This window comes from Cladophialophora psammophila (assembly GCF_000585535.1).
Source record: "Cladophialophora psammophila CBS 110553 chromosome Unknown aczJe-supercont1.24, whole genome shotgun sequence".
Taxonomy (NCBI): Eukaryota; Fungi; Ascomycota; class Eurotiomycetes; order Chaetothyriales; family Herpotrichiellaceae; genus Cladophialophora; species Cladophialophora psammophila.
Genome location: NW_006912945.1, coordinates 314,968 through 341,015, shown reverse-complemented (window position 1 = coordinate 341,015; position 26,048 = coordinate 314,968). Strand labels below are relative to the sequence as shown.

The window sequence follows — 26,048 nt, the reverse complement described above, 5'->3', positions numbered from 1 at the left end:
AAGGCACCGCTAACTGATTAAAGAAATCCATGATTATCACTGCCACGGTCAGCCAACTTCCGACCGCTAATCCATCACCACCGAGTCCCTAAGATCTACACCCCTCCCGGCCTCCCAAGGGAAAAGACGTCTCATACCATTCAAATCAATACCCATGGCTCTGGTGGCCCTGCCGAGTAAATACTTGCAATTCGATCCGAATGCAAGAGCATACGAGATACTCCGTATTGAGTAGAGGTTGCTTGCTAAGATAGCCAGCGTCCTCGGCGGAGATCATTCACCACAAGAGATCCCTAGGTACCCAGTCCTTCACTTCGTATTGTACGTACTCGGTACGGAGTAATACGGAGATGACCACCCTCCTTCCTAAGGATATCGGCAGTCCCGTTCTCCCTCATGGTTCCAATGTCCCCGAAACAGCTCTGACGCGCCCCAGAAACCCTCAATATGGCGAAGACAGATTAATCTTTGATTCTTCCCTAGCCCTTATCAATTTCACAATTATGAAATTCTTCATCCCTCAAGACTCACTCCAACTTTCTCGTCACGGATATCCATCCATTTTCCTCATGGAGAGACCCATTGACTCCAACAAAATCGAAACCAGACGTTATTAGCGGCCTCTCTCGTTCACGCCTCGCTCTCAACCCCGGGCTCTCTACCACCAAGTCCCCCCGTAAACCGTTTCTTGATTTTGCTCATCCCGATCTTTGCTTCATCTTTAGCAAACTTGACATTTCTTCCCGGCGTCCACTGCGACAGTCCTCGGTGTTTGCGCTCTTCCGCTCGTTTTCCAGCCTTCTTCTCGAAGCCCCTATCTCTCTTCTGCACCGGCTGCACTGAGCTCGCTGATCCCTCCGTCATGGTCGTGTAGCCGGTTTCGCCTGTAGCAGTAGTATCAGCACTGGGCCTCCCATTCACTTCCGCACTATAACTATTTAGACCATCGACCTCCTTGGGGTCCTTCTTGAACGTTCCTTCGGGAACATTGGTGGCATCGGTGATGCCAAGATCTGACGAGTCATCATCCAAAGGCTCGGCATCATCCTCGTCGTTGTCTGAAGGATTATATGGATCATGCGGAGGTTCGTCAGTACCATGCTCGGCAATCTTGTCATAATTTTTGTTGGTGTATGCCCTTGGATCATGGCTGAATGCTCCAGACCAGTCCTCGCCGGTTTTGCTGAGCCACCTGCGCTTCTCCTTCTCCGACACCTCTTGGTTGAGAACGTCACGTCCCTCTGTCAAGGATGCCTCGTGCATTTCCTGAATATTGTCGGGTACCTCGCTTTGAACAACTCGCCCACGTACGCCCTCGGTTAAGCATGCTTCAAACGTCTCGTACGTCTCCCGACTATTGTTGTCCACAATGAAATCCCGGTGCGACTCGTCCATGCCAGCCTTGAAGCGACCTCGGAACTGAAGCCTGCCAACCTCCTGCAGGTCTTCCAAGCCTTTGTCCATGAACGCCACGACATTCTCTTCAGTGATGTAGTTTTGGACGAGTCGGTTGCCATTCTTGGTTGTCCAAATGGGAATGTTAATTGGCATCTCTTCGTTGTCCACCAAGTTCTGAAGCCAGATGGAAGCATAGGCGACCGCTCCGCGTTTGCCCGCCACATGGAATTCAAAGATGACTGGTGATCGATATCGGTACTTGACAGGCAGACGAATATGGTTATTGGCCTCGGCGGAAACATCGAAATAAACTCCATCGCCTGCCTCGTTGCTGTGGCATTGCGTCCTGGGAATTTTGCCAACACTGCCGCCTGTGCGGAGTTTGAGCTTTGTGTTTGCCTTCCAACCGGTTGCCACGATTCTGTCAGAAATAAATTCGAAAGTGCCGACATCCCAGCCCAGCATGTTAGGAGGAAGGCGAGTCTCCACACTTCGGAAGAGCAGCGAAATCCTGATACGGCCGAACCCAATGCCACCGTCAAGAGGGTACCATCTGGTGACTTGGGAACTAGTGGTGAGGATGTCCGACAGGCGCAGAGGTACAACACCCAAGATTGGGTCGTGTTCTCGGTTGCGCTGATCACGAACGGTGATTGTGACTATTCCGGATCTCCAGTCTCGCATAAAGCGCTCCGTGCCAGCATTGAAGATAGGTTTGCTGCTAACAGCCTTGGCTCGAGTGCGGTAGACCAATGTATCATTAAACAGGATGGTACAATAAGAGGTCGGGAGTTCTGATATTGGGTCAGTGCGAGGGAAGAAAAGAATCTTGAACTCGAATCTTACTGGTGGACTCTTCATCTGTACCCTCACCGTAGGGTTTAGCCGGCTCAAATTCTTTACCTTTCCGATTGCCGTCGCTGCCCTTGATGTTCTCAAGTTCGAGGCTGACAATCTGGTGGATAATGACGCTACAAATGCCACTTGGCCACAACGGATCAGGAGGCGTATGCGCCACAGCATCCGCATCTTCGGAGTCAATAACACCCTTCTCGTCCTGGAGCTCTTCATCGTTCCTAAGCTTTTCCGGTAGGTTTTGGTCTTTGCCGTCGGTGCGAAGGGCAGGTCGAAATTTGGGCTTGCCAAAGTAGCCCACTTCCCAGTGTAGCTCACCCGGCATCTCACTTCCTTGATGAGTGCCAGCGAGTTTTGAGATCTGAGGATACATCTTGCCAGGATGCTGAATCATTTTCTGCATCGACAACTCCACTTTTCCGACCATGTCATCTGCAGAATTGCGGTCTGAGTCCCACAACTCGACACTGAGTTGTTCATCGGCCTTGATGAGCTCAGGCGTCACCAGAAGGGCAGTGGTTTCTTCCCAAACAGGGTTGAGGTCATCTGTGATGACACGAGTACAATACATCGGCTTTCCGTATTTCGAAAAGGACAGATTGATGTAGGGGTCGCTTCCACCGTACTTGCTACCACGACGATCTTGTTTGCTGAGGCCAATGGCGCGATGGACTCGGATCCACATGACTCCCATGGCCTGTGTATCTTTGGTGATGCCGTCTCCTTGCAGCATGGACTTCAGATCAAGTTGCATCGACTTTGGCGCAACGTACATGCTTGCCGCCGCGGCGATTGCATAGTTGACGAAGTTTGAAATCAGTGGCAGGTTGAGGATATTAACCCCTTTCTGAACCATGGGAATGCAACCTGCTTGGACATGTGGGACGCCCATCAGCGTGAATGTAAGACTCTTTGCAAATGGTGGTTCGGGAGTCATCTGCAATCGCAGGCGAACGGTTCCGACAAGCTCTTGAAGTTCGACAAAGATTGGCAAGGGAACACCAATCAGCCCCTTGATGCCGAGATAGAAGACGAGGTTCATGTGCATGTTCCGTGCTCTCGAGGAAGCAGAGGCATGGTCACCGGCGGGTTTGGCGTGGTATGCAAAAGCAATCTCGAGATTGTAATAGTCGCCGCCTTCTTCGTCGGCTGCCGCTTCTTGTGGGTCCTTTGTCTTTTTATTCTCTTCATGGATGCTCTTCTTGAGCTCGTTCATTTTTGAATCAGGCAGTGCCCGTAGACTGAGGATGCGAATAGGATTGCTTCCTTGGTCGATTTCGGCAACTCTAACATTGTTGATGACACTAGGGACAGAGGCCTGCATGACATCTTCCAGGGTGTCTGCCACGGCAGCAAACATATCCGGGTTGATCAAACCCCAAACGACGCTCAGGAAGGTGTTCATCCATTCGACTGATTCAGGCAGAAGGTTTGCCACGGCCTGTCGATATTAGCTGTAGGCTATGTTGTGGCAGGTGGATGAAAAGTCTCACAGTCTCTCCTCTGCTTTTCTCACTGCTCCATTCCACCTCACGGCCACTTCGTACAACCTCTTTCATCCACAGCCAGATGGCGGAAGCGAGACACATGCCGAGAGGAACCAGCCCCTTGAGAGAGCCACCGAACATTTTCCCAAAGACGACAATGGAGATGAGAATGGCAATGCACAGACCACCAGCCCGGTTCTCGAGAAGTTCAAACATCGGCTCATAACTGACTGAAGGAGTTGGATGGAACAGAATATTGGTCTTTTCTCCATGAATAGGGACGTCGGAAGTGCTGCCTTCGGCGACTGGGTCTGGAAGAGCAGTGATGTCCTGCTTCTCCTTGTACTTCGGGTTCTTTTGGGAAGGGTCTGTTGAAACCGTGGTAGGTCTGCCCAGGTTGGCATTTGGCACCGACAGCTAAGTCAAGGTCAATTGAAACCTGGTTGTTCAGGGAAGTTATATTCAAACCTGGGGATTGTCGGCCCTCGCCATGTACTCCTTGCCTACATCTGCAATGACGACATGGTTGCCAGTGACTGGATCTGTCACGGTTTTGCCCTCTTTCTTTTGCTTTTCATTCTTGTGCGGAGTGATTTCAGAGGAATACAGCTGGGCATCCTCGGCGAGTCTCTGTCCATCAATGGCCTTGTCTCTCTCGGACTTGTCCTTATCAAGCTTTGCAACAAATTCCTTGATGTTGGGGATTCGATTTGTGCCGCTCCATGGCTTTCCTGACTTCTGTTGCTGGGCCTCCATGGTCACCTCTAGAGCCAGGGACAAGCCCTCAATGACAGGGGTCGATCTGAAAAGGAGGTCGAAGGGATGAGGAAAAGGCCAGCCGGACTACTTAGTATTCTTCGTGAAGAGCCCTGGGAATGAAGAAAGGAGCAAATTTGAGGAAATAAAGGAAGATGTCGAGAAACGATTGAAGAGCAGCCTGGCCTGGGAGAGGCTATTCCATTGTGAATTTTGAAGAGAATGATGTCTATCCCAATCAGTAGTGACGTAACGGCACTACCAGACCCACCACCCACAACACCAAGCTGCCACCCATCTCGCCCCTCGCCGTGCTGGATGCGGGTAACAAAGGCGTGTGTGGCTTGCCTCGAGCCTGAAATGACCAACAACGAGTCAATACTGGGCTTGCCCGGGGCTGGTGTGGGCTCGCCGGGTATCGGCAGGGCTTAATTAGGCGAAAGCTCGCCGCTTAGCTGGCGATCAAGATCTAGAGGGCCAACGCCATCGTCAGCTAACACCCAGAAATCCTGGAACTTGCAGAAAGCTAACCAGCGGCAGCCCGCTAATGGCGAAGTGGAAGAGCAGCCGATTTGAGGCTGAAGGCGCAAGCTCCGTTGACACTGTTCTAACTCTGTGTCTTTGTACCTCGATCTGCGTAGTACATACGAACGGTGTTACCAAACCATCTGCTCGTCATTCCGCTACTCTCTTCCAAATCCCTGTCATTGTTGACACCTACGATTGTTCAACATTCCCATCACATCCTTGCCCATACTTTGCTTCCCCCGATCCACGTCTCCAGAACAACCCCCTCATGGTCCAGAATGGCGAAGTCGGCGCGTCGACCAGGTTCGAGCCTTCCTCTCTTGCTCTCGCTCATCATATCCGCAATGTTTTCCGTGGCACATTGCACGGCTTCAGCAAGATTGCACCCGGTAAATGCCACCGCATTCCGTATGCACTCGTCCAGCGTACAGCAACCACCAATCAACGTATCTGTGCCTTCAATGGTGGCTTTGTTGCCTTGCTTAAGTTGCCGTTGTGCAATCTGGCCATGCCCACCGTGTACGCCATCCGGTAAGCCAGCGAGTTCGACGCTGTCCGTGATGAAGATACATTTCCTTGGGTCGGTCCGCATGCAAAGAGTTACGAGTGAGGGGTGCAGGTGTATGCCGTCCGGGATGATCGAGTAATAACACTTCCCAGTCCCCATCAGCCCAGCGAGTCCAGGATTGCGATGGTGCAGAGGCAACATTGCGTTAAAGACATGCGTCAATGCTCGGGCACCCAGTTGCAAAACCGCGAGACCCTCCTCGTATGTGGCCGCCGAATGTCCAAGTGAGATGACAATATGAGGATATTCTTCTTGCAGCTGGTCCACCAGCGCGGTCGAGCCGGGCAGCTCCGGTGCCAGCGTGATCAGCTTGATTGCGTCTATGAGATTGTCGTCGCCATATAAGACCTGCGGGGATATTTTCGCCGGCTCTTGGAGGTAGGCGGCACTATGGGCACCTTTCTTCGAGGCATTGAGATACGGCCCCTCGACGTGTGCTCCCAGCAAGTCGGCCCCGGAGACAAACGTTCGTGGTTTCAAAACTGGCACTATCTAGAAGAAGACTTCAGCATATCGGTGAAAATAGACGGGCGAGTCCTCCAGGGAATGCACAGGTTAGAAGAAACATCATCAGCCTACCTGTTTCCACCGGTCCTTGTCCACCGTAGGAACAGTCGCCCACCAACCTGTCACCCCGTGACAGACTTCCATCTTACTGACTTCTTCCAACCTCCGCTCATCGTCCCCTGGAGCATTGCCTAGGGCCAATTGCGTAAAATGGACACCCTTCATGCCGTTTGTCTGCAAGTCCAAAAACCCTGGTGCAACAATTTTACCATCTAGGTCTATTCGCTCAACGCCTTCCTGCCGATAGTAGTAGTTGGGCGTGATGGTGCCCTGCTCAGTGCTGAAGTAAAGATCTTGAGCCACCAGTTCGCCGGAGGTACAAAGCAGGCAATTGGTGAAACATTTCAGCGATCTATCCATCGTGGGCAGCGCGATTAGAAGTGGGAGATAGACTGATCGAATCAACAAGGCCTATGAAACTCGAAAAGAAGTGAGGCGGGAAAGGTGTTGCGAATTTCCAGATTTCCTGCAGAGAAATCGTTTGAAGTGTCTCAAAAGCCGCGCAAACGTTTCTGCAAGGCGCTAAAACGAGCTGGTGGGTTCATCGTATCCCGTCTCTCTCTAATCGTCTCGACATATACATAAGTGTTTTTCTCTCGTTCTTTCAGACTACTTTGATGATCATTTCATAAATACAGATCTTTTGAGGAGCGACTCTTCAGCGATTTGAACAATCATCAGCCTGATTACCTTCCTCATTCTGCTCAGCACTCTACCTATCCAGAGTTATATCTGCCTCTGGACATCTCCCCGGCTCTTCCGTTAGAGCTCTTCGGTCTCCTTTGATGTCTTCAGACTGTATCTCCGAACTAGCTTGGCTCGGTGTCGATAGCTCTAGAGTCCATTCCCATCTCCTTCGCTTCCGCTTCGACCTCGCTGCTGATGTGCTCTGGGATTTTTCTGAGCTGGCTTGGTCTAGTTCAGACGAGGACGAAGGGGAGACTGCCGTAGACCTCCGCTTTCTTTTCTTACGCGGCGAGACTTCATCCACGCGGATTTCCCGGCCATTGCCACCGCCATCTTCTCCCTCTTCATTGGAGGTTCCACTTTGGTCGTCATTCTCAGAAGGAGTAGATTCCTCATCGGATGAACTCAAGTCTGCGTGGCGCGTAATGTAATTCTTCGTGACAATCTCTTCCTCCAATTCTGCGCGGAAAGCAACCTTCTTAGGTGCTGGGAAAAATACTCGCCGACCAGCTACTCGGGGGCTTGCGCTGGCGGAAGGGCGGCGAATATCCCGAGGAAGCGGACTGTTCTTCAATATTGAATGGACTCCAAAGGGCAAATTCAGGGCGTAAGGGTGCTCTGATAACCTCACAACTGGGGAAGTCGGGTGTGCGCTTCCTCTCGGTTGCGAATGCGATACCGGTGATGGAAGAGTAGTTACTGGTGATGGTCTGAATGCAAGATCGAATGTATTGCTGAATGTGTTTAGCGTCGTTGGGGTTGCGGTGGCGCCCATATTAATACCATTCTGACGACCGGTCGAGCCCTGAAATGTAGGAGCGAGATCAGAAGTCCTTAGCGACAGCTTCGGTTTCTTCGCCGGCGAGGGAGGGTTGACATGCCGGGCATTTTCTGTCGGTAACATCGATAATGGATGAATCGGGTCGAGGCGAGATAAAAGATGTGGCATAGGCGATGCCATAGATATGGCAAGCATTTTGCTTTCGGCAGAGGCCTCTGACACTGCTGAAGGCCCACTCATCAAATCGAGAAACTCTTTTTTCCTTTCTCCCACCCAACTTCTCGTGTATGCCCGTGGTTCTTAGGGTCGGCTAGGTGGGTAGGAGAATCTAGCGAGAGGGCTTTTAGTTGAGATTGCGGGATGGTCGCGGGAGGTGCATAAGCACGTAAAGGGGTGAGCACGATTTGAGATCATCAGAGCCTTCCTATTAGTATCTTGGGCACTGAGTCGCCCTGTTTAAAAGAGAAGGCGTAATCAAGGCGCCTCTGAGCCTCACATAAGCATCACGACACGTATGAAGACAATATAGGCAGCACTGTTTAAAGAAAATTGACTCAGGTCGCCGGGCATAGGCAGCTGATATGCTGGAGGCGTTTAAAGGGACATAAGGTGGTAAGTACCCACCGCGTCATCCGGGCACGCAGCCCACGAAACAAGATGTTCCCATATTTGCCGTCATTGCCCAGCTACGGAAACCCCATGCTGGCAAATCCTAGAGTATTTGGGACCTTTTCCTGCTCTTTCAGGCATCGTGCGGACCTGCTGTCCTGTCCAGGCCCGGTGACTAGGTGTCGGCGGTTAGGTGTGTCTTGGAGGGAATGGAAAAAAAGGTAAGGCTTGATTGTTGGGCCGGCGGAAGAGCTGGGGAAGGATAGGGCTGGTGGTCCTGGGTGCGCGCATTAGCTTGCAGAGTCGGGGCACTTCGTCTTGGCCAAGGAGCAGGATCAGCAGGATTCAGGAACAATGCTAGGATGATGCTAGAGGAGATCAGGCAAAACGTGGCCTCGATCGCATATCCGCAACCGCTGGACTCTATTTTCAGCATCGAGCTGCCCGAAGTAGCGGGGATGGGGAAGAGGCCAGTGAGGCCAAAATGGACGGGCTGAGTGATGCTATTGGGGTAACAATCAAGGGGATGGATGGGGGATCGGGATTCAGAAATAGGCGAGAGAAGGAGTTGGTTGAAAATAGACGACTCCAGTCAGCGTGGTGCAAGTTGTCCTTCTGATGTGAGTGAGCTGCCAAGCGGCCCAGCCCGCCGCACCCAAGCAATCTGGCCGGAAAATTGTGGCTCCAGCTCCGGGGTTATGGGTGGCGGAATTGGGCAGCATTTCGGTGTCGCCTTTGAGTACCCAGTACCAGTATGTAGATACGGCTGAGCCACCTGCATCCACGCATCCTTGGACAGCCATTCTCTCATCATAATTCATCAAGTTCTGTTCTCATCTGGAACCTGGTGGAACTTGCGTCTAATTGCTTAAATCGTGATACCTCCGATGCGCAGCCAATGCGAATGCGGGAATGGCATTTTCACAGATCTCGCACCGCTCCAGTTGCTGGCTCTTGCCATCTTCAGAGTCCCAGTCATCCTCTACCGGAATGTCACTAGTTGATTCTGCCATCATGGCGTCGAGCGACTGAGCAGCTGAACGATCCGGAATCGCCGACCGAGTGTCGTTCACTTCCTCTGAGGGGGCAGTCACTCTGAAATCCTTGAGAATTTCGTCCTGTCGCCGAAACATCCTTCCAATGTCTCGCCCTTTGCTTTCTTTCGTTTCAGCTGCTGTTTCTGCCATGTTCGTGGCAGCAACATTGATCAAGCTGAGATTCCAGCTGGCCTGTTCATGATGCAGTTTTCGAAACATCGGAACGAGGGCTTCATCGGCTAGACGAAGGGCGAGTGTAGAAGGCGTCTCGTTCAGATTGAAGACGAAGTTCGGCATGGGTGCCGAGCGAGAGATGCGCTGAGATGCCCTCGCCCGTCCTCCATCCGGGCCAGACAGCGGACGAGGTCTTGTGGACAGCCGCAAAGTTCGTGGATGTGCTATCCATCGACGGCGCAAGGTCTCGCAATCACCTATTCCCCCACCATCGTCGTCGTCCTCTAAAAGATCCATGTGCATGCGCCGAATCAATCTCTCGCCCAAGATGTGGAGCTGTTTCTTGACTTCTTCAAATGTATGTAGATACTTCATATACGAATCCTCCTGGCTTATTTGTGAGGGGACACGCCTCACTTTCGCGACCTCCGCGTCGTCCATTCCATTAAGCAGGTCCCATATCTTTCCACCAATGCCTTTGAACGAGCCTGGGCCCGCTAGAATTTCATCGAGCCGCTTAGGACCCATGCCTGGATAGGAACGAACATCGAAAACGGTCACCAATTCTTTCGTGCCTGCGTACGTCGGACCTTCAGAGAAAGCCGCCTCTCGACCCAGCACATGCGCACGGATCTTCTGAGCCAGCTTGAATCCAATGCCAGGGATCTTTCCTATGTCATGGTCATCAAGGAATCGGATAACAGTCCTCTCAGGATCGCCTAGCGGCTCACGGGGTGGCAAGATTGTTGTTTGATTTTTCGGTTTATTCACATTCCCAGCCAACTTCGCCAACAGCTTGTTCATAGCGATTCCGACAGTGGATGTATAGCCCTTCTGAGACTCCAACTCGTGTCGGAGATGCCTTGCCAGATGACTCCCAAGCACAAAGCGAAGTCGCAACTCTTCATCTTGCTCCGACAGCACCGTAGTTGGGCAGGGACTCGACGGATAAGTAGGGCCATACACGTTGGATGCGTCATATGCGAAGCCTATGGTAGGATCGTCCTTATTCATGCAGAAGAAGGAATGGGAAAGATCGTTAAGATTGAGCAAACCGATGTTGTAGTCTATCATATCCGTGCAGTCGAGCCTACAGCGATGTCAGCTGACTGCACACAATTTTGGCGACGGGTGGCGTACCAGACTTCGTCAAAGCCAAGTCGTTCTGCTCTCCCGCTCCAGATAGACTGCTGGAGGAAATTGTACAGATCCTTTGAAGCATCACGAAAACGAGTCAAGTCCTCACCTAGGACAATCACCGCCTCTGGACACACCTTTCTGGCTTCGGTGATAAGCTGTAGTTTCCGTAGACCTCGTCGTCGTGCCTCATAGTTACAAGTCACCACAATCTGCTTTTGTTGGATGGCCAGAGGCACTGATTTGAGCGCCGGATTCTCATTTTCGACGACAGAGGCGTAGAAACAGTCGTAGTCAAAATGAATGATGACTCTCTGCAAGCTACAAGCTCTGTGCATATTATTGTCAAGACCATGGTGGCCTAAACCAATGCTTGCAAGAGACCACAGTTATGGCCTCATTTAACCGACGCGGGTGGATGTGGAGGGAGAGAGGAGGGAGAGGTTCGAGTGCAGTCGTCAGTGGTTGGCGGCGAGAGCGGCCACCGTGACCGTGACCCGTGCGGAGGGAATTCCCAGTCGCGTCCAATAAGTCGGTCGCGTCCCCTTCATCCCCTTCGGTACACAATTGACTTTCCCCTTCCTCAACTATTTCACTCTACATAACAAGTACATCTTTCATGTCGCGTCAAAGGGAGTCCAGGTGACGGAAGGCGCATCTGCCCTCACTTCGAGCAGGGTCAATGTCGCAAGGAAATCCGACTTTCCCAGGTCGAAATCTTTACGCGTCCTCGAGTAAGCTGCCCGATCGCACGACGCAAAAGCCTGGCATCACGCTACCCTCGCAACAGTACTCCCAGTCGACATTTGGGCGACGTCCCGAGCAACAATATCAACTTGCACAGACTGCAGCGCCACAACCGCAGCATGGCGTGCTGGCCGGGAGGCAGAGCATGGAGAAGGAATCGAATGCGCTCGGCGAATTGAGCGAGGAGCAAAGAGATGAAATCAATGAAGCCGTACGCACCGTGTTTCTTAAATGTCCGCTGTCTGATGCTAACTTGTCGACGAGCAGTTCTCCTTGTTCGATCTCGATCGGGATCGGCACCTGGACTATCACGAAGTCCGCGTGGCAATGAGGTCCCTAGGGTTCTCGGTGCCGAAACCTGAAGTCGCGCAGATAATGCAATCGCAAGGCGTACCAAAGCCACAATTTAAGAGAGGGCCTCCTGTCAAAGGACAACAGACATATCACTCTAGTCAGCTCCTCCTACCACAAAACGCGTTCCAGCGGATAGCAGCGCAAAAGATATTCGAACGCGATCCCACGGAAGAAGTCGAACGGGCCCTGCAGTTGTTCGATCCAGATCAGAGAGGATACATTGAAGTCGACGATATTCGCAGAGTCGCTCGGGAACTAGGTGAGACTGGTCTCGAGGATGAAGAAATACAAGCCATGGTGGAAGAGTTTGATTATGACGGGACAGGGAGCGTTGCAAAAGAGGCCTTTTATGCCATTTGTCTGCAATGAGCGTTTCCGACTGACTGTGTTTGACGAAATGATGATATTCCATGAAGAGAACGACTTGGTTGGAATTGGCGGCGTCTACCTCGGGATCATTGGAGACATTCCAGCTGTCGTAAATCTAATCAAGCTATTGGTTTTATGTCTCGGACTTGACACAGAACATTCATGAGGCCATCAGAATATGTACCCAGAAGTTGGGTGAAAACGCTTCTGCTCTGTGCCTGTCGCCACCGACATGAGATTCAACCTATCTTGCCAAGATACAATCTTCGCAGTCTGGTATTGAGTCTTCAGGCTCGCCATATATCCAACCACCTGCCCATCATACTAAGTCTTCCGCGGACCAACTCGTCCGACTCTCGAAGCTTCGACAAATGACTTCCAGCTCTCAGAGAGGATCTGTGCCGGGCGCTGGCGCATCTGCAATGACAATCCCTTGGCAGTTCACCTTCTCATGCGGATATACGAAGGGGCCACAGATGAGCTTGGGCAGGTCATCCTGGTCAGGACAGAGGCCGTGGATCACAACCTCAGAGCACGATGCAGACACATCCTGCAGGATCGATTCCGTTGCGCGACTGGGGAATGACATGTTTGGGATCCCATGGGATGCGTGGGTGCGCGGTAATCTGGCCTGAGTGACTGAGGGTCTCGCACAATTCGGAGAGGGAACTGGCTGTTGCCGAAACGCAGTTGGAAGTTGGAGACACGGAGATGAGGTGCGTAAATCTACTAGCCTTTGTAGTAAACAAGGATCAGGGATTTGAAGAATAGGGGTTCTAAGTAGCTAGGACACAATCACTCAGTGCTCTGCGCAGGTCTGCTGTGATATGAATTCACAATGCAAGCACATTGAAGCCCTGTATTATTGTGAAAAACATCATTTTTCTGGATCTCGATTGTTGCAAAAAAAATTTGGCTATATACTCTCCGCTGGCCCACCTCCCCAAAGCTGAGATCCAACGAAGAAATTCAAGTTCCCGAGGGTATATCTGTCACATTTATTTCTGCACCGCCCTATCTATCTCTCCCTCACTTCTTCTTCGACGTCTTGACTGTATCAATGATTCTGTCAACCACACTTGGGTCGCTGAGTGTCGTGGTGTCTCCAAGGCTGTCTTCCTCGCCGCTCAAGATCTTTCTCAAAATCCTTCTCATGATCTTGCCGGAACGGGTCTTGGGGAGATCGTCAACAACGAATATGGCCTTTGGCGCTGCAAATGGACCAATAGACTTCCGCACTTGAAGGATGAGGTCTTTGCGTGTCTGTTCACCGCTATCAACGCCATCCTTGAGTGACACAAATGCGTTGACGGCTTGGCCAGTAAGTTCGTCGTTGATACCGACCACGGCAGCTTCTGCAACACCTTCATGCTCGATCAAGGCAGCCTCAATTTCTGCGGTGGACAAGCGATGTCCGGAGACATTGACAACGTCGTCGACACGGCCCCGGATCCAGTAATAACCTTCATGGTCACGTCCAGCGCCGTCACCAGTGAACTATTGTCAGCGTCAGTCAATTGTTCCCTTGGTCCTGCCACGAGGAGACTTACGTAGTAACCTTTGTACACGTTCAAGTAGGTGTCCATATATCTCTGGTGTGCACCCCAAACAGTTCGCGCCATACTCGGCCACGGTTGCTTGAATGCCAGAACGCCTTCAACATCATTGCCCTCGATTTCCTTACCGGAGACCGGATCAATGATGGCGGGTTCAATACCGAAGAAAGGCAGTGAAGCACTGCCGGGTTTGGTAGGCGTCACACCGGCCAGCGGTGTAATCACATGAGAGCCAGTCTCGGTTTGCCAATAGGTATCAACAATGTGAGCCTCTTCCTTGCCGACAGCTTCGAAATACCACTTCCAGACCTCGGCTGCGATGGGCTCACCGACCGAGCCCAAAACTCGCAACTTGTGCAGTTGATGGTGGATATGCTCATCACCAGCTCTCTTCAACAGGCGGAGGGCAGTCGGGGCGACATAGAACTGTGTCACGCTGTGCTTGTCGATGACGTCCCAGTAGCGGGAGAAGTTGGGGTAAGCTGGTGTGCCCTCAAAAACGACTGTCGCGACACCGAGGAGGAGGGGTGCGTATACGACATAGGTATGGCCGGTAATCCAGCCGACATCGCCACCGCAGAAGAAGACGTCATCGTCGTGGATATCGAAAACGTACTTGCCGGTCGCTGCAGCGCCAATCAGATACCCTGCGGTCGAGTGCATGACACCCTTGGGCTTGCCGGTGGAGCCCGATGTGTATAGCAGGAACAGCGGATCCTCAGAGGCCATGGACTCTGGGGGAATATAGGCGGGGTACTTCGCGGTCTCTTCATGCCACCAGTAGTCTCGGCCTTTTGTCCAGGGTACATCCGCCCCTGTTCTCTGGTAGACGAGCACGTGAGTGACACCTGGGCACTTCTTGAGGGCTTCATCCACAATCTTCTTGGTGCCAATCAGTTTGCCGCCACGTTTTCCTTCGTCGGTGGTGATGATGACTCTGGAGTTGGCGTCAATGATCCGGTCCGCCAGTGAGCCGGACGAGAAGCCGGCGAACACAACCGAGTGCACGGCACCAATACGGGTGACGGCGAGGAAGGAAATGACCGCTTCGGGAATCATGGGGAGGTAGAGCGCAACAGTGTCGCCTTTCCTGACACCCATCTGCTTCAGGGTATAGGCAACTCGTGACACTTCGCGGAGGAGCTCGCCGTAGGTGAGTACGCGGCCCTCGCCTGGCTCATCTGCCTCGTAAATCACGGCAGGCTTGTCGGGGTTTTTAATGGCATGGCGATCAATGCAGTTATAGCTGGCGTTGAGACGGCCTTCTAAGAACCAGGCGGCGTCGCCATTGGTAAAAGAGCCAGAGCGGACGGTCTTGAAGTCTTTGTCCCAGTCCAGAAGCTCTCGGGCCATCTTTCCCCAGAACTTATCCGGCTGCTCGATGGACTCCTTGTACATGGCATAGTATTCGTCGAGGTCCTTAATGTGAGCTTGGCCGGGGCCTTTCGTGAAAAAGGGCTTGGGAACACTGCAACTGGGTCAGTACGGCCAGCCGTGCTGGGGGTTTGATATCCGGCATTCCGAAGCTTACTGGAAGGTGTCGACCTCGTGGGCTTCAGCCTGTGTGCTCGTGGTCAGCCCCAGAAACAGACCAACCCAACTCAAGGCCGGAGGAAAGGAACAAGACAAAACTACTCACCACGACAGGGCCCTTCTTGGGAGGCTGGACGTCACCTTCAGACATATTGGTCTCTGTGGACTGCTCGGCGACGTTTCTAGGCGATGGGAGAGGAGGGGACAGCAAGCGTGACAGAAGAAGTCGAGCTCGGACAGACGTGAAGAGGGGAGTGGGTGGGTGTTTATATCGTCTGTGTGTCCTCAAGTGCGCAACGTTGGAACTAGGGAAGCAGGACCCGCATCGAGGGCGGGGAGATCAGGAGGTCTAATATAGGATAGTGCAGGGAGGTAGGGACTCAACAAGAAGAAATGACGATTTGAATTCAACACAGCAGACGAGCAGAACAGACGTACTGTACTGACACGGATGAGCGACATGGAAGACCACCGCAGCTGTCGCTCCCGCCCACCCTCCCCCGCAGCGGCGAACGGCCACCCCAAGCAGTGTTTCAAGCAGACGAGCTGCCCAAAAATCCCAAGGTCTCCCGCAAACCCAGCTTCTCAGATGCCGTCTGACGAAATCAGATGCAAATCCTCGCGAATCCTCGCGCGGATGGGGAAGGCTGGCGCTGTTTCGATTGGGTTTCCCGGCCGGCATTGGCTGTTCCTCGATGCCCGCGCCAATCCGGAGTACATACCCCTTACCCCTTGCCCCTCCATTTTCCTTTTATCCGTTGCGGATGGCGATGCTGATATTACGGAGCGAGTCACGACGCCCAGGTTGTACAGTCTTGGGTCTTGGACAATGGCTAGGGGATCGCGATCCTCCCAGTCTGTTTCCTCTCTCGTGCATCTTTGAATTCACCGAGTTTTCCAGGGTCGAGGGGATGCTTTTCATCGCATTGCCATACCAAGGGACCCAAGCCCATACCCCGCGGGGTCCCTCATAAACAGTGTCTCGCGTTCCATCGAGTTGTCTCGGCCTTGCATCATCGCCCTTGGAGAATGACATCTGACCGTCTTGACCCTCTGACCGTGGATGTAGGGAATAATCGGTGCTCCAATGGCGCCCCGAACAACTGGACGCCCCCCGGCTAAGGCCAACGGCAGCGTGCACCCTCCGAAAGTCTGCGCCCAGCCGAGAGAAATCCTCTGGGTAGCCGCAGTAGAATTAAATCCATGCCACGGACATCCCTTTTACGGTCCATTCGCGATCTAGATGCCGCAATGTCACATTTGATCGAGCCAAGCTTGTGGTGTGATGCCTCCGCCCGACTGTCTCGCCCAGCCGCCAGAACAAACTGGAAGGCGCGAGTTCGGGGACCTGGCGCAAAGCTTTGAAAAGCATCTCATCTGACAATAGCAACATTGCCACAACAACTGTAGTTTGTACTGTTATACGGAGTACTTCCACGTTCAGCTTCCTTTCATCCAGGACGCTAATCCCAGCATGAACACCATAATCGCGCCGTCCCCGATGAATTCCTTGCCCATTTGGATCCACAGCCTTATCCCGCTTTTGCCCGACTGGCCCTGGGATGCCGCTCTCGCGCCCTGGACCAATAATTCTCCGGTCATGAACACAATAAACGGGTTCTGGAAGGTTGCTGGTGCCGGCAGATTCTCACCATAGGTCTGACTGGATTTGTGGATGATGAACACCAAGTATAAGCCGGCCATCATGGCGAAAACAACATGCACGACTTTCCAGAAGCGTGTCGCTTGTATCTCGGCTGGTCGAGGTGGCGCCTTCTGGCCTCCCATTATCATATCGGTCAGAAAGGGAGGAAGGCCTGTTGCTTTTGAGATGTCGTCGGGAGATAATCCGGGGCCGGCACCCATACCACCAGGTATGTTGGAATCTGTTGAACCGTCCATTCCCCCTACCATTGTCTGGAGAAACTTCAACATGATGTCTTCCTGCTGTGCTTGGCTTTGTCCCTCTTGTGACAGCGGCTGTCTCAACATTGCCTTTAGATATTCCTCTTGCGCTCTAAGCTGTTCTGGAGTGGGCGAGGCACCAGATCCTGCGGCCGGTGGAGCGATCTGTTCCGGAGATCTCGGGGGTGGTGTTGGCACTGGAGATTCATTTCGCACTGTAAATGGCAACTGTTAACCTGCTTGTCCTGGCAATGTCCTGTTGTTGAGCGTCGCGTCTCGCCTTCTGATATCTGAGATCTCTATCGGGAGTGGAACTCACTGCTCTCTGGAGTCCTTCCACTCAACCTTGTAATCTTGTCGAGTCTCTCCGTTGCTGACGCCGTAATCTTCGCTTCACGCTTCTTTTGGCGAATGCGAGCTTGTCGCTGCGCTGGCGTCTCTTCCATCTCCGCCATCTCCACGTTGTCTGCAGTGATTTACTTCTTGAGCGTGACTGCGCAGCCTCTTCCCGCGGTAGTAACAGGCAGATAAAGTGGTCCCTCGTCCTAAGAGCAGTCAGGGAAGTTAAGTGATTGTGTCCGATTGCGTTTCGTAGTGATCAGGTTCAGTCTAGGTTCTGGTAGATCCATGAAATTGTGACACATAAACGGTTAAGTTGGGAGGCAGGCAATAGAGAGGAGCGTACGGAACGAGAGCAGTGGATGTAGCTGCTCCTCAGGCCTCAAATTCAGCTTTTTGACGACCTTGCCATTCCAAAGAAGACCACGATACTTTCGAGAAAACAGCACCAATGACGTACTGGGTGATTGGCCGCCTGCTTGGGAGTGGCATCGCGGTCATGTGATCGCGACTTGGCAGCCTAAATCTAGGGATCGGCCGCCGCCCATTATAGCGGAGGCCAAATCATCTCCATCCACCTCCTTTGAGGCGCGTTGATCCTCTTCTTGTCCTTCTACTTGGTCGAAACGCACCTCGACCATATTCAGGCGCCGAGTTGTCGAGGTCTAAGTCGATAAATTCTGTGCAGAGAGCTCTTCTGCCTGGGATCCTGGCCAGGCCGACTCGAAGTCCTCGTCTCCTCGGGCGCGTCACGAATTTCCTAGACCACTTTTATATCGCCAGTTTGATTTCTTCCGCTCTTTCTTGACTCCCTTATTCTTATCTTTCGCTTCCAAACATTGCGCAAAGACGCGCTTCGATACCCGCCAACATGTCTTTTAGCAGCGGCGGCGCATTCTCGTTCGGGTCGAACAACAATAATCAGAGCAGCACCGGGTTTGGTGGTTTCGGCAGCAATACTAACACAGGTACAGGTAAGTAAGATGTCATGTCGACTGTGTGGCAAGTAGGAGGTCTGATATTTTGCCTCTCGACTCAGGGTTCGGTACAAACACGAGCACTACTGGCTTTGGTTCCAGCACTGCGACTGCGAATCCATTTGGAAGCAGCACATTCGGATCTAACACTGGAGGTGTGTGAATCATCAGTCACAGGCAGCAAGACCTCGCTTTTTGCACTGCCGCACCTCCGTGCTGTCGCTTTATTTGTATCTTGGCCTTTTTTTCTCCTGCTACCACGATCTTGTTCACTTGTTGCATCAACGATGTCTCGGTGGGCGAATTCGCAGCAGGCGTCCAAGCGGCGACAATCTCCAACCCGCTTCGCTCATGTCGATGATACGGCTTCTTTATCTCCGATGGAGACAAATAGACTAACAGGCAGTTTTCTAGGCTTCGGTGGCAATACCAACACGTCCGGCTCCCTCTTTGGCAACAAGCCTGCCTCAAATCCCTTTGGCTCGACAACCACAAACACAGGAGGTGGAATATTCGGTAGCTCAAATACCAACGCTGGATTTGGTTCAGGAGGTGGTTTTGGAAGTACCAACAATGCATTCGGCAGCAACACGGGCGGCACAGGGTTCAGCTTTGGCAGCGCGTCGAAGCCTACCTTCGGTTCCAGCACCAACTCAACCCCCTTGTTTGGCCAAGGTGGTGCAGGAACCACTGGCGGGTTTGGATCTACTACTTCAAGTCCTTTCGGCGCTGCTGGCAGCGGAACGGCTCTGGGCAACCAACCCGTCGCTCCGTCTGAAGGCACAGCTTCAACACCATATGCGCCCACACTCGAAAAAGAAGCCGCGGGCTTATCAAGCAACTACCAGAGCATCAACTTTATGCCACCCTACCAAAAATATTCGTTTGAAGAGTTGCGTCTAGCAGATTACAACGCGGGTCGAAAATATGGCAACACCACTGGCCAGGCTGGTGGATTTGGTTCGAACACTTTTGGAGGCTTTGGATCAAGCAATACTGGCTTTGGCAGTACTACCAGCTCCACCCCTAACCCATTCGGATCTACGACCACATCATCATCGTCGGGCTTCGGCGCTAACACTGCCACATCTGGTTTTGGTGGTGGTGGTCTATTCGGAAACAAGCCCGCTGGGGGAGGGTTGTTTGGCACGCAGTCCTCTGCTGCTCCCTCTACTGGTCTATTTGGGACCTCTAACACCGCGACAAATGCATTTGGCAGTGGAACCACGGGCTTTGGCTCGGGCGGCGGTCTCTTCGGTCAAAACCAAAACCAGAGTAAGCCCAGTTTATTCGGTAACACATCCGGCACCCCGTCATCGTTCTCGTTTGGCAACACCAATACTACCAACACGAACACAGGTAATGGATTGTTTGGCAACAACACCAATACTTCGAACACAAGCGCATTCGGTGGTAATCAGCAACAATCTGGAGGATTGTTCGGGAACAACGCCAATCAGCAGCAAAAGCCTTCGCTTTTTGGCAATACTGGCTTTGGGGCATCGGCAAATCAGAATCAACCATCAGGTGGCTTGTTTGGCAATACCAACAACACACCCACCAGCGGCGGCCTTTTCGGCAACACTACCAACCCCAATACCGGTACCAGTGGTGGATTGTTCGGTACCAATAACAGCACCTCAGGTACTTCTCTCTTCGGAAACAATGCCGGCAACCAGCAGAAGCCCGTCGGTATATTTGGCGGAAGCACATTTGGAAACACTAACATCAACACCGGCGGAGGCCTTTTCGGGAATACCAACAACCAACAGCAGTCAGGAGGCCTGTTCGGAAACACGAATACAAATACGGGTTCAGGGTTTTCGTTCGGAAACACTGCCAGCAAACCTGCAACAGGTTCCCTCTTCAACACCACCAACAATCAGCAAGGAGGCTTCGGCGGCTCAACCAGCGGCTTTGGAAGCATATTCGGTACTTCACAGAACAACCAACAGAACCAGCAGCAACCTGACTTCAAGCTTTCGTCCCTGAACGATCCGAATCCTTATGGTCAGACCTCTATCTGGACTGGACTGCCAGTGCCAACACCGGACAATTCGAAGCCACTTTTCACTCCATTGTCCGCCACCCAGAAACTGAAGGAGAGCCAATCAAAGCCACCACCAAGCCTCAGACTCAACCAGTCTCGTTACATGACGCCGCCCCGACGTTCTGGTTTTGGATTCTCATATTCGACTTATGGCACACCTAACAGTGCAGCCAGCACACCTGGTGGGAGTGGCTTGAGCAGCAGTATGTACGGCAGTCGGAGTTTCAATGGCGGCAGCTTTGGTCGCTCGTTTGGCAAGAGTGCATCTGCCAGCAATTTGAGGTCCCAGTTTACAGGAGATGGCGAGGGCGTGCTTAGCCCCAACGCATTCGCTTCCACCAATCCCAGATGGTCAAGTGGCAATATGCGCCGACTGACCATTGATCGAAGCATCAGAAACGATCTATTCAGCCGACCTTCCCTCCCCGCATTCCCGACAAACACTCTTGATCGTTCAGTCAATGGGAACAACGAGGTTTCCGTTGTCGCAAATGGCGAATCGTCTTCAGCCAGCGAACCGACGAACAAATTGAAGAAGCGGGTGAGTTTTGACAAGGACACCGCTGGCGGTTCAAACGGGGTTTTGAATGGCGAATCCGGAGCTTTAGTGAGGACTGAGAATGACCGAGATGAGGTTGATGGCGCACCTGCTGGCCCTGCTGTGAATGGCACACCCAGATCTGAGGCCGAACCAGTTCGCGGTAATGAACTTGCCGTTGTTCCCGAAGATCGCGAGTCCGATGACGTTACCTCCAGGAAGACGACTGTCCAAGCCAAGCCAGATCCTCAGCCGGGGGACTACTGGATGAAACCCACTCGTGCCGAACTAAGCAAGATGCCTCGTGAGAAGCTGTCCCGATTTGTTGGTTTTGAGGTTGGTCGAAAGGGATGTGGTAAGGTTGTGTTCAACGGTCCGGTGGATCTTACGAGTCTCCCTTTGGACGATCTCTACGAGAAGATTGTGGAAATCCGTCTGCGGTCAGTCACTGTTTATCCTGATGCCAGTTCTAAGCCACCAGTCGGCAAAGGCTTGAACGTACCATCGACGATTTCTATCGAAAACTCCTGGCCGAGATCCCGTGGTCAGCCCTCTTCCGCCACAAGTGGACCAATCTTCGACAAGCATGTCAATCGCCTCAAGAAGATGCATGGAACTGAATTTGTGAATTACGAAGTGACCACAGGTGTATGGACGTTCCGAGTACCTCACTACACCCGCTACGGATTGGACTACGACAACGATGAAATGGGCCAGAGTCTGCTGTCAGCCCCACCGGACTCACTGAACAGCTCCCTATCTACAGACAACTCGGGAATGGATGTTGACAGCGAAGCACCTGATGATTACGACGTGGACGGTGACGATGATACATTTGCCTTCAAACAAAAGACCCTGCCCGGCGGCTACGGTCGACAATCCATCATCGACTACCAAAATGATGTTCCCGCGGCTCAGACTGTTGAAGAACATGCCGCGGGTTCTGAAATGGAAGAAGACTACGACGATGAAGATGATAATGAAGTGAGCATGGTGGGCTCGTATCCTCCACCCACTGCTAGCCCTAACAAGCCAATCCTCAAGCACAGCACTATGGGCACGCCCAGAAAAGCCGTCATTAACATTGACGGCGACTGGGCGGAACAGCTCCAACGCACTATCAGCCCACGCAAACAGAACCGCGATGCTCTCCGACAAGCACAGAGCAAAATCCTTCTTGACCGCACATGCGAACCAATAGGGCCGAGTCTTGACTTCACCAAGCCCGTCAACAAGACTGAATTTCGAACGAGCATCGACATAATGAATTCGCTTTTCAGCAGACACGAGGAAAGAATGGCACAATTGAAAGGAAAGGAGGGGAAGCCGGAGGCTGGACCAGATTTTGAGGTTTGAATTCCCTCTCCCTGCCCTCCTCCCTCTTCATTATTTTTTCGACCTCCTGTCCTTCTGAACCTTGTGGCCGTGATTAGTCGGACTTTCATGAAATGGAAGGAAGGACGTGATATTCCAGATTGTCGCACAATGTCCAGGGTTCAGGGCACAGGTCACGGTCACCGATAGCATATATATGTAGGTAGTTTAATGGGAAACACATTTGCTGAAACATTTCTTGTTCTAGTTCCCATATGCAAAGCGCGCAAAGACGTTCGAAGATCAAATACGAGACGAATCAGCCCAACTGGGTGAAAACGATAAGCTCTGGCACGCAAGTTTCAAGCCTCATTTTACGTCAATAAATCAGCTTGTCTACAAGTCGGTCGACGCACCTCATGAGAGTGATTGGACAACGGAGGTCCTGGCGCATAGCGGAACTGCGGGCAGGAATGTTGTTATATCTTCGCTCCAGCCAGTCCCCATTGAAAACGTACGGGAAGGTCAGGGTTGCTAAAGAGTCGTCAGAGTCGCTAACCATGTTCTTCAGGTCGCTATGTACGTCAAGTCTATATTGACGAACGTTCAGGTGCTGCTCGCCGAGAATGTTCCCTCGGTCAAACACGACGCGGTTACCTTTTCTCAAATTAGAGATCACCTCGTGCAGCATCGTATCGCTGCCGAGGAACTCGACATCTACGAACTTCTTCATGTCCTTTTCGATGACTACGAGGACGAGTTCACCCTAGGTCTAAACCGCCAACAACAACAGGAATTCCAGTTGCGAGTTCGAAGAGACCGCCTTTCAAAGTACCTCTCGGAGCTTGTGTGGCGCCGATACGGTGACCGCATTAAGGAGGCATCAAAACTCAACGGCGTCACCGCAGCCATCATGCAACTCACGGCGAACAGCATCCATGCTGCATGCGACTCACTAATGCAAGAGAAGGATTTCAACCTGGCATTGCTGGTGGCGCAAATTGGACAGGCAGACCCAGCCTTTCAGGAGGACATCGCGGATCAGATCTCCGCATGGCGCGGTCAGAGGGTCATTTCCGAAATGAGCGAGGAGATTCGTGCATTGTATGAGATACTCTCAGGAAACACGAATATCGTACATGGAAGGCAGAATGTGGCTGTTGAAGATCGCGCGTCGACGTTCGCCATCTCGGAAAAATTCGGGTTGGATTGGATCCAGGCTTTTGCATTGTGCTTTTGGTATGGGAAGCACAAGAACGACGAGATTCATGAAGTGGTCGCGGATTTCCAGGAGAAGTTGAACTCAAAGCTCGAATCGGCTACTCCTTTTCGTGGGGAGAACGAATATGAAGATCCCCTATGGGTGGTATTGAAGATCTTCGCAGGCAACAGTGGAACTAACAAGGGAAAGGCAGGTAGCAGGGCCACTGCTTCTGTTGCCAGCCAGATTGATAAACCTGTGCTCCCTCAAGCTCTCTCGGCGCTGTCCCAACCCTGGAACTCCCATGCGACGTTTCGTCTCCATCACGCCATTGTCGCCACGATACCAGGAATCTCAATCAATCAGAACCGATCTGACGACCTCGCGCTGTCTCTTGCGTTCGAGTACTCAGCACGTAGAGACACTGTGGGCGCGGTCTATGCACTCCTGCACCTCTCCGATCCCGCACAGCGGGCAGATCAGATTCGCTATCTCCTCAATCGCCATGCCGCAACATTGCCGTCTCCGCCACGTACCGACGGCGCCGCCGCCACCCAAGACTCTTCACTCTGGACAGCCTTCACAACCTCTCTCCGTATTCCCGCACCATGGATCCACCAGTCCAAAGCTCTCCACGCGCGCTCGTGCAATAACCATCTCGCGGAGCTGAACTATCTCCTCGCTGCAGGAGACTTTTGCAGCGCTCATGACTGCTTCCTCCGACGCGTGGCCCCGCGATTGGTTATCGACGAGGACTGGGAGACTCTGAGAGAAGTATTGGGATGGTTTGGGAATGAGGCAGAGCAGAAAGTTAACGCGGCAATGGCAAGCAGTGGAGACGAAGGATTAGTGGCCCAGTGGAGGACCGGTGGACAATTGTATGCCGATTTTGTGGAGTTGATGATGCTGATGGATCTATCTACACCAACACGACGCGGTTCGGCCGATGGTAGCGCGGACACAAAGCGCAGAGCGAAGAAGGGGCTGCTTTTGCGGCTTCAAGGTTCGCTGACGGAGTTGAACGCACGATCTCAAGTTATGTCGTCGGCTTCGGGATCGGGCTTCTCGGATCTGAACAAGGATCGCGAGAAGCTTGAAGAAAGAGTAGCGTTGTGCGAGATGGGGAGAATGGTTGCGAGGGGTTTGGAATTGGAGAGTGAAGATGGTGTCAGTGAAAAGGTATGTTGACGCATTTTGTCTTCCCTAGTTGTTCACCCATAGCATCTGCACGGATTTGCTGACAATGATTTTGGCGGGTAGAAACATATCCTCGACCTCCCTCTCAACGCCGACGCGAGGCTCATTCATGCTCGAACCTTGGGTGTAGAATATTATCGAGGTGTGATGGCTATGGCACGTTGATCCTGCTCGGGTGCCTGGATTTATTTGCTACCACTTCGAATTGGGCAATCCTTGTGCGTGGAGGGTCGAGGGAGGCTTGGACAAGACAAAAAGGACGGGAAGGGGCAAAAATTTGGGAGGTTAGAAAGTGTACTGATTCACTCTTGTCAACGCAGAGCATTGGAGAGAGCAGTAAAGACTATCAGGCAGAGATCAATTAACCAGGGCGATTTGATATGCTTACCTCGTATTGGTGACAAAGGAGTGTCGCCGTGATGATTCGACGAATTCGACGCCCGGTTGAGAGAGTCAGATGGCATTTTCCACCTCCATCTGCTGACATGCAAATGAACGATGGACGGAGCGTTCAGTCCAAGGCAAGGCTGTGCCCGAAGCACGAGGCTTTGCTGGATCGAGGCGTTGGCGAGGCCTAGAAAAGCGCCAAGTAAAGCCAAGGCGCTAGCTAAGACCATCTGCCCCCGCTATTTGCAGGAGTTTTAGCCACCATGTACGAGGTACGAGGTACCACTTATCACATCTGGGAAGCAAAAGTCGACTACACCTTCAGAAATATTTGGACGTGGACCAAGGCTGGCGATCCAGGAGTCTGCATACAAGTTCTGTAGGTCAAGATGTCTCAATATTAATTGATTACTTGGAAAAGAACGACCGCGGCAGCGAACCGTAGCGAGGTAGGTCATAAGGTTAGGCAACTCGTACTAAGTAATTGTACAGGGTAAAGATCGTACCACGAGCTGCGCGAGATCTGGCCAAATTTGGCGCAGCTCACACTCGCTTTGCTAGCCAGGGAGTAGGGGCCAACACAAACGAACACCTACCTACTGGATAGACCAGGCGTGGGGGAAAAGTTCCAGCCTTTGTATATTGCGGCCCCATTCCCTCCCTCCAAGCTGGTCAGTGGTGACATGTAGGTGTCAATCCATTGAGCACCTCGTAAGAACATACTCTGTACGTTTGTTCTGAAGCCTCCCCACTGACGTCCCCGCATGGATCGGTTGTCGAGGGATGAAAAGGCGAAAGCAATCTGCTCTCTAGCCTGTCTTTGTTCCATTACTCGCCATAGCTTCTATTCTCTTTTCTGGTACCAAAATGGCATCTCCAAGACATGATCGTATGTCGGATTCAGCCCTCGCGGCCGCTCTCCATGCCATCGTAACCCAACCTCGAACAAGGCATGCATGCGATCGCTGCCGCCTTATGCGGGTCAAATGCTCGGGTG

General features: G+C 52.3%; 8 protein-coding genes across 8 annotated transcripts; 2 read left to right on the top strand and 6 right to left on the bottom strand.

Annotated features, from left to right (window-relative positions):
* Nucleotides 1-630: 630 nt before the first annotated feature.
* A1O5_11246 (uncharacterized protein) lies at nucleotides 631-4,496 on the bottom strand (the record flags this gene model as incomplete). The annotated part of the gene is made up of 4 exons (XM_007751818.1): nucleotides 631-2,192; nucleotides 2,245-3,694; nucleotides 3,747-4,157; nucleotides 4,209-4,496. 4 exons carry the CDS (start codon nucleotides 4,494-4,496, stop codon nucleotides 631-633), a joined length of 3,711 nt encoding a protein of 1,236 aa, XP_007750008.1.
* A 739-nt stretch (nucleotides 4,497-5,235) lies between these two features.
* A1O5_11245 (N-acetylglucosamine-6-phosphate deacetylase) lies at nucleotides 5,236-6,519 on the bottom strand (the record flags this gene model as incomplete). Its single annotated transcript, XM_007751817.1, has 2 exons — nucleotides 5,236-6,084; nucleotides 6,172-6,519. The coding sequence occupies 2 exons, from the start codon at nucleotides 6,517-6,519 to the stop codon at nucleotides 5,236-5,238; spliced, it is 1,197 nt and encodes a 398-aa protein (XP_007750007.1).
* A 352-nt stretch (nucleotides 6,520-6,871) lies between these two features.
* Nucleotides 6,872-7,750, bottom strand: A1O5_11244 (uncharacterized protein; the record flags this gene model as incomplete). The annotated part of the gene is made up of 1 exon (XM_007751816.1): nucleotides 6,872-7,750. The coding sequence occupies one exon, from the start codon at nucleotides 7,748-7,750 to the stop codon at nucleotides 6,872-6,874; it is 879 nt and encodes a 292-aa protein (XP_007750006.1).
* A 1,346-nt stretch (nucleotides 7,751-9,096) lies between these two features.
* On the bottom strand, nucleotides 9,097-10,922 carry A1O5_11243 (uncharacterized protein; the record flags this gene model as incomplete). Its single annotated transcript, XM_007751815.1, has 2 exons — nucleotides 9,097-10,537; nucleotides 10,588-10,922. The coding sequence occupies 2 exons, from the start codon at nucleotides 10,920-10,922 to the stop codon at nucleotides 9,097-9,099; spliced, it is 1,776 nt and encodes a 591-aa protein (XP_007750005.1).
* Nucleotides 10,923-11,266: 344 nt separating this feature from the next.
* On the top strand, nucleotides 11,267-12,054 carry A1O5_11242 (uncharacterized protein; the record flags this gene model as incomplete). Its single annotated transcript, XM_007751814.1, has 2 exons — nucleotides 11,267-11,542; nucleotides 11,599-12,054. The coding sequence occupies 2 exons, from the start codon at nucleotides 11,267-11,269 to the stop codon at nucleotides 12,052-12,054; spliced, it is 732 nt and encodes a 243-aa protein (XP_007750004.1).
* Nucleotides 12,055-13,083: 1,029 nt separating this feature from the next.
* On the bottom strand, nucleotides 13,084-15,294 carry A1O5_11241 (acetyl-coenzyme A synthetase; the record flags this gene model as incomplete). Its single annotated transcript, XM_007751813.1, has 4 exons — nucleotides 13,084-13,551; nucleotides 13,605-15,078; nucleotides 15,142-15,170; nucleotides 15,250-15,294. 4 exons carry the CDS (start codon nucleotides 15,292-15,294, stop codon nucleotides 13,084-13,086), a joined length of 2,016 nt encoding a protein of 671 aa, XP_007750003.1.
* Nucleotides 15,295-16,583: 1,289 nt separating this feature from the next.
* On the bottom strand, nucleotides 16,584-17,503 carry A1O5_11240 (uncharacterized protein; the record flags this gene model as incomplete). The annotated part of the gene is made up of 2 exons (XM_007751812.1): nucleotides 16,584-17,263; nucleotides 17,368-17,503. The coding sequence occupies 2 exons, from the start codon at nucleotides 17,501-17,503 to the stop codon at nucleotides 16,584-16,586; spliced, it is 816 nt and encodes a 271-aa protein (XP_007750002.1).
* Nucleotides 17,504-18,258: 755 nt separating this feature from the next.
* Nucleotides 18,259-24,829, top strand: A1O5_11239 (uncharacterized protein; the record flags this gene model as incomplete). Its single annotated transcript, XM_007751811.1, has 6 exons — nucleotides 18,259-18,361; nucleotides 18,427-18,519; nucleotides 18,779-22,302; nucleotides 22,535-22,780; nucleotides 22,838-24,646; nucleotides 24,728-24,829. 6 exons carry the CDS (start codon nucleotides 18,259-18,261, stop codon nucleotides 24,827-24,829), a joined length of 5,877 nt encoding a protein of 1,958 aa, XP_007750001.1.
* Nucleotides 24,830-26,048: the final 1,219 nt, after the last annotated feature.